At 29.1% G+C, this 11,590-nt stretch overlaps 2 protein-coding genes across 6 annotated transcripts; both read right to left on the bottom strand.

The window, feature by feature from the left end:
• Window positions 1-301: 301 nt before the first annotated feature.
• On the bottom strand, window positions 302-1,595 carry LOC145194315 (putative ascorbate peroxidase). Its single transcript, XM_080071943.2, has one exon. The coding sequence runs from the start codon at window positions 1,544-1,546 to the stop codon at window positions 443-445; it is 1,104 nt and encodes a 367-aa protein (XP_079928069.2). The 5' UTR covers window positions 1,547-1,595; the 3' UTR covers window positions 302-442.
• Window positions 1,596-5,643: 4,048 nt separating this feature from the next.
• Window positions 5,644-11,416, bottom strand: LOC145194316 (voltage-gated potassium channel KCNC1-like). Of its 5 annotated transcripts, none has more exons than XM_090068787.1 (7): window positions 11,312-11,416; window positions 9,260-9,595; window positions 7,706-7,957; window positions 6,988-7,431; window positions 6,746-6,832; window positions 6,469-6,661; window positions 5,644-6,363 (listed from the first exon to the last, which is right to left on the bottom strand). In XM_090068787.1, the coding sequence occupies exons 2-7, from the start codon at window positions 9,566-9,568 to the stop codon at window positions 6,188-6,190; spliced, it is 1,461 nt and encodes a 486-aa protein (XP_089924913.1). In that variant the 5' UTR covers window positions 9,569-9,595; window positions 11,312-11,416; the 3' UTR covers window positions 5,644-6,187. The 5 variants fall into 5 exon arrangements, with proteins under 5 accessions (XP_089924913.1, XP_089924914.1, XP_089924915.1 ...); XM_090068788.1 differs by lacking the exon at window positions 11,312-11,416 and adding an exon at window positions 10,389-10,459; XM_090068789.1 differs by lacking the exon at window positions 11,312-11,416 and adding an exon at window positions 10,153-10,252.
• Window positions 11,417-11,590: the final 174 nt, after the last annotated feature.

Genomic DNA, 11,590 nt, shown 5'->3' with positions numbered 1-11,590 from the left:
TGTGGTTCAGGTAATTTTTTTTTAGTTTTAACTAATTAAAATAATTGAAGTAACTCTTTTGCTTTTTATTATATAGTTAGAAATTATGCTAAAAGCATAATTTCTAACTATACAATAGCCAAATGTTATTGACAACCATCTTGGCTTTGCAAATTTGTTTATATGGAAAGTTTAGTGTGCTTCTGTTTATTTTCAAAATATCTTGTGTTTATATCTTATTTATTATAACTATTAATCAATTTATTTAGATAAACATATCAGTGAATTCCTTCACTTTTTATCTCTGATAAAAAAAACCAAATAAAGGATATTTCATTTAAGTTTACAGTTGTAAAAACGCACATACAATTAAGAAAACTAAAAATCTTCACAAATACTCTATATATTTACAGTAAATCTAAAGAAAAAAACACCAGTAAAAAAAGAACATTCTAGAGGTAGATTAAAATATGTCTTCTGAAATTTCATCCACACTTTCGTTAATCGGCTCATCGTGGGAATTCATCTCATCAAAATATCCATAGAATATTGGTGCTTTTCTCAACTTATTTTCATTCATTTCTATCATTTTGTTAAAAGCTTTGGTGAAATCTTTTACCCATAAAGCATTGTTTTTTGCGTAAATTTTTGCGAAGGTATGAGCATTTGAATGACGGCAAGGCGTTTTCAGGGACGTTGGCCTGCAAGATACTGTTCCGAGAGCATCTGAGGGTTTAATAATCCAAGAAATAGCCATATCAGAATTTAAAAGTAATGGACTGCGTTTTGATTCAGGTAACTTATCATTTGGTATAGAATTACTTGGTTCTTGCCATTGGATTCTTGTTCCGTTGATATTTACTTGAGTCCACGGAACTATGTCTATGATCATTCTGTAGTAGGCGTTATCAAGTATACTCGTTGGGGATAAATTTCCTTCACCTGGTGGAGCAGTAGAGAATCGTTGATCAACCCAGGATCCAACAAATCCTGAATTTTGCAAAGAGCATCTACCTAGAGTGTGTGCACCTAAAAGAGCAACAGCCTCTTGAGTTTTCATTCCAAACTCCCTTTTAAAGAATTGCAAGGTTTTAGAAGTGCCATCAGATCCTCTTGGTATATCAGAACTATCAATTGATTCAACAGGTGATGTACTGCAATCTTTTCTTCCCACTTTAAATTTTCTTAGCCCATTATACTTGTCTGAAAGGTTGGCAGTAGACCTAGTGAGAGCAATAACTGATGCTAAAGCATAAAAATCCGCTCTTGATATTTTACCTTTGTAAGAAGCATCATATAACGCATCGAGTCTGTCAGTCACTCTTTTTAAGCCAGCATTGCCTGGTTTTGAATGATCTATACACCCATCGCATTTTCCTTTTCCTATGCAATCGTGAAATGCTAATCGAACTGTACCAGCAATCATGGGCAACTCATCTCCCCTTTTAACTGATTCAATTAAACCAAGAAGATCAGTTTTTGCTCTTTGAAAATCATGAAATGTCGGAATAATCTGCAGCGAATCAACCAATGCAATTAGGACAGTCAACCAAATTACTGGTACCATTGTACAAAAAAAATTATTTTAATATCTAAAAATTTAAAGATTTGAAAATAAAAAAAAAAGCAAATAAAAAAACACATAATATTTTAAAAAACTAGATGTTATAAATTTAAATTGAAATTTTTACAAAAAAAGTTCATTAGTTTTAAGGCTCAACAAATTTTGCCAAAACTATTTTCTATTTCCCTTTCATTTGTTTTTTTGTTGTTTGTCACCATTCAAAAACATTAGAAATCATTTTATACCAACCAAAATAGCATCCTTTCGTCCAGAGAATTGGGACCAATTAATTTTAACATTTATTTCAACTATCAATTACAATTGGGAATAATTAAGGAAAGTTGTTAATGAAATAATGTTACAACATTATATTACTTATTTAGTTATGAAGCAATTTTGCCAGCCAACAGGAACGCTTAAGTTACGGACTTAACAGCTGGAAAACACAAGAAAGCACAGGAAAAGGAAAACACAAAGCGTTATAAACTTCAATTAAGCTTTATTACTAAGTATCTCCAAAAAGCAGTTTCAAAATTAACCAAATGATTTACAGTTACTCTTTATAAATATTTCTTATAAACTTTTAAAGTTTATTTCTATAAAATAACATCTTGTCTTTCTGTTATTTAAAACATAATTAAAAGTTATTGGATGCTACTTTTAGAAACTTTATAAAAAGAAAAAATATATACTTTTTTGTTACTTTAAACAGCTTTCTTAATAATTGTTTATATCCAATTTATATATAAATTTAATCTAATTTATATATAAATATATCAAAGTTATATGTATATAAATATATCAATATTTAAGTTACATATATATATATATACATATATATACATATATATATATATATATATATATATATATATATATATATATATATATATATATATATATATTTATATATGTTTTAGAAATCTAATTTATTTGTGAATATATAGTAATTATTAATGTAATTTATATATGAATTATTATATTATGATATAAACTATATGTACTATTAAAATTTGTTATGTTAGTTTCCTTGTGCAAATTTGTCTTGGGCGAGACAAAATTTGCAGAAATTTGACCCAAAAAATAATCTTCATGTTCTAGCGATATCAAAGAAGAAAATTAATTCATCCCTAGATGGCTATTTGCTGGATGTTGTAATTAAGAACCTGTATAGACAAAAAATAATTAATATTAATATGTATGCTTTGCCAATTGATTACATAACACAACTAAAAATAAACGTATAAAAAAGAATTTAATTGCTGAAACAATATCAAGTTCATAAAACAACAGCGAGTTAACAAATTGGAAAACCATTGTTTATCATTGATTATCGTTAAGAGATGTATGGAGTATCAAACTCTTTGAAGTCTCAAGAGTATCAGAGTTTTAAATATCTATTAAATCTGCTTTTCTCAAAGTTTCTCTTCCATTTCTGTATTGCTATTACAAAAGTTCTTCAAAACACATATACTTTCTACAAAATATTAGTTTGAGATTATCTGAGATCATTTGAGATAATCTGAGTTTTTAATATCTATCAATGAGGTTTCCATTAGAAAACAGGTCATTGAATAATATTTGAAAGGGACAATGAACGGAGATAATGATATAATACTTTTATTGCTGAGCAAGTGAAATTGCATTATAATGCAAGTGAAACTGCATTATAATGCAACTTTACTTGCATCATCATCAATCAATCAATCATCACCATCATCATCATCATCATCATCATCATCATCATCATCATCATCATCATCATCATCATCATCATCATCATCATCATCATCATCATAATCGTCGTTGTCATCGTCGTCATCATGATTTTGTTTTTAAAAAGTGTATTATTGATAACATTTTCATCATAGATTTGTATTTTATAGAATGTTTGAAAGGATTAAGGAAAAAGAAACATTTGGAATATGTATTATGTATAGAAAAATAGATTTTTCATTTTAACAACTTCGTTCTAAACTTTCTAACTTATTTATAGATTAAATTTTATAAATTTATTTTAGAATTGCAAGTTGCTTTTAAAAGGGTGCCTAGAAAAATATATTCCACAATAATTACAGACAATAATTCCACATCATTACAGACAAAAAAAAAAAACTAAAAAGTTACCATGTATTTCCAAATAGCTTAAATTTTAGAATCCCGAGATTTTACAAGAAAATGAATTTAAAAACTGGAGTATCAAATTAAATGAAATGTGTCAACTTTTTAAAAAACGCTTGATTAGTTGGATTTCCGTGACATATTTCTAAAGCTTCTGGAACCACATCTAATATCTGTCACATACTTCTGCTTCTGGATGATCACCAATACCTTCTTACAGGTGATTTTCTTACTGGTTTTTTGTTCGTACAACTTTTTCTGCTTTATTTGGTTTTCTGTTTAATGACATAGTTGCAGGGCGGAGGGGGAATGTATAAAATAATTTTAGTAAAAGTAGAAAGTGAAAATATCCGTAAATGGGTTTTACTATTAGTTGGGATATTTTGTAATATCCTGTTTGCTATCAGAAAATTATAATACAAAGAACAAGATCCCATTTGTGCTTTGATTTAAGTTCCGGTAAAATGGCGAGGTTGGAATTATTTTGTTCCATTTCCAATTTTAAACGTTGAAAGAAAGTTTTTGATTTTTTCCTAAAAGCAAAAATTAAAATTTTAGCTTTGATTTTTAAAGAAGTAAGAACTCATGCTTTGAATAATTTAAGTTTAAAAAAATTATTTAGCAAAAATTTTTAAAAAATAAAGCGTACTTTAAAAGTAATCATTACCGTAGATTTCCCTAATTCCGAACAGCTTTATTGTTACACCTTTTACTTTTGTGGGATTTTTTTAAAAAAAACTGATTAGTAAATTAGAAGACTAGGGTAATGAGAATATGAAAAAATATTTTCAAAATATATATTAATATAATTAAATTTTTTAATTGCAAGCAAAACACTTTTTAAAACCCTGAAAAACCAACAATATAAAACCGACTTAAAAAAAAAATAGACAATTTAAATTGCGTACTGTTCGATGTAGAATTTGATGGTGGATTATTTATCTAAAAAAAAAAAGTCAAAAATTAGCAATACTTCGTAAGATATCTTAAAAACAGTACTTTTCTGCATAATTAAAACGTTTCCCAAATTCCGAACAGATTTCGGAATGCACTTTTTTTTGCAAAAGTTAGCGTTTTTGCGCGCAAGTAATTAACAACAATATTTAACAATAGTATTTTAACGACGTTAACTTAGAAACTAATAAACGCCTTTAACCTTTTTATTGAATTTCTAAACGTCTTGTTTATCTTAACGTTTGTTAATAAAAAAAAGCTTCCTATTTGATTAATGGGGAAGCATTCGCTAAGGCTGCAACCAACCTGATACTAATAACTGAGATTTCTTCTGGTTAACTGACAGAAACAGGCAGTGACTGTGAAGGTTTTTTTTTAAACTGATTACAAAAAAAAAAATGAAAGACAGGATCTAATAAATAGATAATGCACACTTTGCACCAACACAATTTTATACCCTTACATTAAAATAAAAGTAATTTTAAATTTTAAAAATCTTTTTTACCTTTTTTAATCTTTTAACTCTAAGCTAGAGGTCTACGTTAGTATAAATTATTTACTTTTTTAAATTGAATGCCATTTTTTGGGACTTGATATGTATGTTCGGAATTAGGAACACGTGTTCCTAATTCCGAACGAAAACTTTACTTTTTAAATTTAAAAATTAACAATATTTTTATAATAAATATATTTGTTGCTTTAATATGGCTCGATTCAGTTTAGGTTCCAGTTTATTTATTTAAAAAAAACTAATATGAAGTTCAAAAAGCAGGCAGAGTTAATCAAATTTAAGTATGATTTTGTTCGGAATTAGGGAAATCTACGGTACTTACTAAAATTAATAACTCATTTTCTCCCCACTTTTAAAATGGGAGATAGAACAAAATAGTTCTAACCTTTCGAAACGCCACAGTTTTCAACGATGAAACTTTTCCTAAGGATTTTTATCATTTTACATAAGATAAAGAGAAACAAACGAATCGCTTCCAGACAAAATAAATTATATTTGACGTTTTTGTGTTCATATTAATTTAACTTTCGGCTTACATAAACTCAAAGCTCTTAAACTATACACTCTTTAAAGTATTTATAAATGATATTTGTAATAAATACTACAATAAAAAAAGTATTTTCTAAAATATTGAATTTATAAAAAAAAAAAATTTACTGCATAAATATATTTACACTGAAGAAAATTATAGATTTTAATAGAGAACCAATTTTTTTTGGAACACTAACAATTTGTGTGTAGTAACAATTCATTATTCAAGAAAAACAATTTTTTCCGCTCATTTTCTTCACCTTGGGATATCTTAAAATTTCGTTGTTAAATTTTTAGCCTTAAGTTAAAAAGAATTTGAAAACTGCAAAATAGATGACTTCGTAGCACAGGTAGAACATGAACTCTCAATATAGCACCATCCCGATCACTCATCACAGAAAGCGTAACCGAAAACAAGGTGTATTTCCTACAGAACATTTGGTTACGTTTGCACTTTATCTGATGAAATGTTTTTATCCCACGATCAATATTTTCTTTTTAGGTTTTTCTACGCTCAACAATTTTTTCTAAAAGTTTTTATCTTCGCTCTCATCTTTTGAATCTTCTAAGACTGAATCTAATGAAGAGTTTGTCAACGATAAATCAATTTTTAGAGAATGCTGATAAACTGGCGGCTGTATTGCGTATCGTCGTTCGCGACTGGGAGTCGGTAAAAAAAGCATTTTAGATAATAGAGAATCTTCTAATGAAAGAAAAATAAGTTTCAGTTATAAATTTAAAGGTAACCATGTAAGAATAAACAAGATTGAATTTGTTCAAAATATATTTCAAAAATATATATATTTACCTTGATAATCAGCAATAAGGCTTTTATCCACAGTTAAAAGGTCTCTCCTTTGTGGTAGCTTCATTCTAGCTTGGGCGTATGAGTAAAACAAAGTGAAGTTACTTCCAATTACAGAAACTGGCAACGCCACTATTAAAAGACCTGAGCATGCACACATTGCTCCAACAATTTTTGCATAAACCGAATGAGGTACCTAAAAATAGGATTTTATGCTTGACGTACAAATGTTTTTAGTCGAATAAAAAAAAATCGGAAAAAATTGCACAATAATACATACCACGTCACCGTAACCAACCGTTGTCATAGTAACAATAGCCCACCAGAAGTATTCTGGAATACTGGCAGAAGACAATGTGTTTGCACTCTAAATAAAAACTTTAATATAATTAATAATTCAATATAACTACTAACTTAAACAAAATTTACATTGTGTGCGTTCATATGCGTGTGTGTGTGCGTGCGTGCGTGCGTGCGTGAGTGCGTGTGTGTATGTTTAAGAAATAGTATGAAATAATCTACCTTCTCAGCATAATAGATGAGCGTGGAAAATATTACCATGGGGATCATCACTAACAAGGACAATAACATCAACTCATTCATACTTGCTTTTAACGTTTGAGCAATAATTTGCATACCACTGAGCTGTTTAAAAAACCGAAACAATCGAAATATTCGGATTAGACGAGACACGAACAAAAAGTCTAAAGTACTGGTTTGCATAATGAAAGCAATGTAAAATTGAACAGTAGAGACAAAGTCAACATAGGTCAAAATTGAGCGAAAAAAAGATTTGTACGATGGACAGCATGCAAATCTCGTCAGAAACTCCAGGGTAAATACACCACAGTAAATATATTCGAGTAACTCAAATACGGGCCGATACTTAAAGAACCTGGGTACAGTTTGCATGCAAAAAGTCGTTATTGAAGTAATGATCACCATCATTGAAAACAAGGCTACAAACTAAACAAAAAGATTTAACAACTTTAGTCTATACTCAAAAATTTTTGCCTTAAATTTTTAAACCAGAATTCTAACCAAAAAAAAACTTAATAACTTTTCAGTTTTTGTTTTTCAAATTCTATGAAATAAACAAACAAATATTGTTTTTACAAGAAAATATTGAAATTAGTGGGTAATATTTTTATCAACAACGCAAATTTTTCCCCAGAATATCTTTTTTGAAATTTGCGTTATAATTATTAAATTAGTTTAACCGTAAACTGTGTAGATCTACCTGCGCATATTTTGACGAAAATGGTTTTTCTAATAGTGCCCAAATTTTCGGTCGATAAATTTGAATTGTTGTTTTCCAGCCGCTTGCTGTATAACTATATTTTTTTGGATTAAAGTCTTCGTAAACGCCATTCTCATTTTTGACCATTTCGTCGAACATTTTTAAGTTTTTGTGAGCGTCGCGGTGCTGTGTGTAATTTCCCCAGCAGCATGGCTCCATCATTAGTTCATCCACTCCCCAAAACTCAAGCTCCTAAGGTTTAGGAAACAAATTTTGTTAGTTATAATGATTATAATATGATTATATATTCTTATTTACAGAAAATGCAAATAATTGCAGGTTCTCATATATCTTGTTTGTTTAAAACCATTGTAGAGTTTTATTTTTCAAATATATATTAGAGGAAAAAATAAAACTATAAAAAACTATTAACTTTAAAATTCTTCGGTTATCATTGTTTATTCCCCATTTTATTTACCTTATTATTTTATTATAGGACAAAAGATTTGACTTCAGAAGACTCCATCTCCACTTTAACTATTCACAGATTAATTGATATTAACATTGGATGCATAAGAAGTTGGTGATTTTAAGTTGATAATTATTAAATATAAAGTTTTAGACTGGTGATTATGATAAACTCAAATGATTATTTTTAATCAGCTGTTCACGAAGAAAGATTTTTCCTTTTTTCTTTTTTCTAAAAGCAGAATTTTCTTCCTCGTGAAATAAGCTTACCTGTTAGTTCAGTATGATTTTCCCACCCTATAGGAGGGATTATGTGAATATTTAATGGGAGAGCAGAAGTTTCGATGTTTCGAATTTTAAGGCCATTGTTTGTAAAAATAGTTTTATGACGTCACGCTTTTAAGCTATAATTGTTCAAATATTTGTTCGTGTTTCGTTTTAAAATTAGAGATTTTTAACTATGTATTCTGACTATATCCTAATTTTAGTAGGTATGCCAACGTAATAGAACATCTTTTTTTAATGGGTAAACCAACCAGAGAATATATTTGATTATTCTTTTGTTGTCGATGCCAACAAAAGGAGTGTTAAAATTAAAAATGGGAGGCGTACGTAAAAGAAGCGCAAGATTAACTCGGGAAGTAAAGTTTTATACGTAAAACGACAACATCTGTTACTCAGGTTACATGCCGGTCTCGGATGCCGTTTCTACAAAAAACCTTTAAGTAAAATGTCCTGAAAGGTTGTTGAATTAATCCAAAAAAATCCAAAAGTATGTTCGGATCTCTAATAATCTTAACATCGAATACATCCTTTTATGAGGCTTGTTATTACTTTTTTAATTATGTTACCTGTTAAATCGTAAACATTGCAAAATAGTAATAATAATCAGCAACAGCAACAGCAACAGCAACAACAATACCAACAACAACAACAACAACAGAAACAGCAACAGAAAAAACCATAAAAAAAAAAAAAAATGATGAGTGAAAGTATTTCCAATTAATTTGAAAGGTAGTATCAACCTGCTCCATCTACCTGCCCCATCTACCTGCCCCATCTACCTATTTTGAAGGAGCAATTTACCTGTTGAAAAAGTGGCCCGCAAACATCATTGGGACAGTGTAACTTTCCAGTTCGATAATAGTTTAATATGTTTTGAAAGCATCCTGCGTGGCGATCGAAAAAAAATTCATTTGATGCGGGATCAAAATCGTTAATTTTTAGCGCTGTTTCAGCAATCCAATACAAGCGGGTGTCTGGAAAAGTTTTTATCGTGTTTATGTAGCATTCGTGCTTAATTCCCCCAACATTTATAACGACTCTATCAGTATTTTTCGCACTTCGATGATCTCTATCTTCGTGGTCATGAAAATCGTTTTCTTTTTTTGTCATTTTAATTTCTAGTCCTTATTTGAATTTCTAAAAACAAAAAGATATTTAAAAAAAGTTACTCCCACCTACCATCACCACCATCAACAACAAGATGATATCAAAAACCTAAGGAATAGCTGCATCAATGTAGCATCAACAAGAATTAAAAAAATAGTTAAGTTAACGTTTTTCAGCATGCTTAAAAATACTCTAATTTTCGAGAGGTCAGTACTCGCGTCTATAAAGTCATCGTATTTCTTATTTTAATTGATCTCATTTAGATAAATAATTAATAAAAGGAAAACGATTTTAAATAAAATCTGTCATTTCGCATCACAAGAGCATCTGCTGCTTCTAAAATACTAATAAACGGATATAGGTCAATTGAGCAAGGTTGGCTTTTAAACAAGCAAGTCTTTGCTGATGGCATCTTTTGCTTAAAAGCAACTGCGTTTAGTAAACAACAGCGTTAAAATTTTAAATTGTAAATTTAAAAGGAGTGAATATTAAAACCATAATTAATGAGTTCTTTTGTTACAAATTTCTACTTTTCAAACGCTAATGTGTCGTCCGTAATCATTTATAAACCGTACTCGTTCACTTACCTTAATTCTATTTAATGTATGCGTAATGAACAGTTTCTCTTCGTTTTTCAAAATAAAGAAAAAAACAAATCATAAAGTTTTTTCCCAACAAATATTTAAATGTATTAGAAAGAGTGGACCGGATAAAAAATTTATTCATATTCTTGGTCTAAAACTAAATAAAAAATCAAACCTATTGGCAGAAAAAAAAACCTTTGTTATTTTCGTTTGATATGTTGCAATAAATTTATATTTACCAAAATTCATTTCCCCTCCTTTCAAAGCCAAAAACGTTATTATAGGTTAACGATGTTACCTGGAATTTGACTTATAAGCAGTCTTAACTTTCGAAACTAGCATGATACTTAAATAAATGTAATAAAAACCTTGAGCTGTCTATAACTGTTTTAAACTTTTAAACGAAAAGGGGAATTTGTTATGCAGCCAGCTGCAATAAAATTAGTTTTTGGCTTTTCTGTGACTTTTATTTTCGACTTGTCACACTATGGCATCTTAAATTCTTAAGCGAAAAAAAGAAAAAACAAAACAAAAGAACGAGGACTCTTCTTTTATTTACGGGGTTCACGATCTTAAAATAGATTTTCGTCATGAAAAATGTTCATTGAAAAAGCCCGTCGGAATTTTTTTAAAAATCGACTTGTTTATTACTTTTTGTAAATAAAAACTCTTTTTGCGAACAGCCAGAGAAAAAGATTTTTCACAAATAAATGTAATAAACATTTCATTTAAGAGAAATAAAAGTATCATTGATTTTGATAAAAATCAACTGCATTTGAAATTTTATGCTTCTCTAATGCATCCGTTACAACAAAAACCCATGCAAAATTTGGTTAATCAATTACAAAACTCGCTTAATCAGGTCATTGAATATCAAGACAAAACAGCATTGACCAAATGGAAAAAATCATAGCAAGAAGTCCCCTATATAGCTTGAATGTAAAAGATTATTGATCAAAATATTACGGAGGATTTAAAACGGATACTTTGAGACGATTTGATGTAAAATAAGCATCATGTTCGCTTTCAGCGCAGTGTTTGACATTCTGTTAGTTTTATTATTTTTTGTTCATGCCAAAAAAAAAAAAAAAAAAGAAGAAAGGAGGTTATACCCACATGATTTTATGCATTATACCCACATGATTTTATGCATTATACCCACATGATTTTATGCATTATGAAACGTGCGACCAGCTACAATCACTGCTTTGCAATGTAAATTGATTTTGGTCTCTCTCCTTTCCATTCGAAACTAAGTTTATGAAAAATTAATTGAGCAAGTTTAAATATCCATTTCAAGTTAATTTACATGAAATAAATATGAATGGGTACCATGAAGCCAAGTAAATGGTGTAAAATTTGAAATAAATTCTTGTGTAAAACTTCGGAGCGTCCATAAAAGAAATCCATAAACGAACGCATATCTTTTATTAGATCAAAT

Source organism: Hydra viridissima, unplaced genomic scaffold (genome assembly GCF_058129835.1).
Source record: "Hydra viridissima isolate aposymbiotic clone 2 unplaced genomic scaffold, HvirCarnegie_v1 scaffold_12, whole genome shotgun sequence".
Classification (NCBI taxonomy): Eukaryota; Metazoa; Cnidaria; class Hydrozoa; order Anthoathecata; family Hydridae; genus Hydra; species Hydra viridissima.
This window is presented reverse-complemented; position numbering and strand designations above follow the sequence as displayed.

What these genes read in the sequence shown, in the direction of transcription:
- LOC145194315 (XM_080071943.2), bottom strand. Translation starts at nt 1,546, where the DNA reads ATGGTACCAGTAATTTGGTTGACTGTCCTAATTGCATTGGTTGATTCG.
- LOC145194316 (XM_090068787.1), bottom strand. Translation starts at nt 9,568, where the DNA reads ATGACAAAAAAAGAAAACGATTTTCATGACCACGAAGATAGAGATCAT. An exon ending in GCGGGCCACTTTTTCAACAG is followed by an intron (nt 7,958 to 9,259) that starts GTAAATTGCTCC and finishes CCTAAACCTTAG; the next exon opens with GAGCTTGAGTTTTGGGGAGT. An exon ending in CGGTTGGTTACGGTGACGTG is followed by an intron (nt 6,662 to 6,745) that starts GTATGTATTATT and finishes TCCTATTTTTAG; the next exon opens with GTACCTCATTCGGTTTATGC.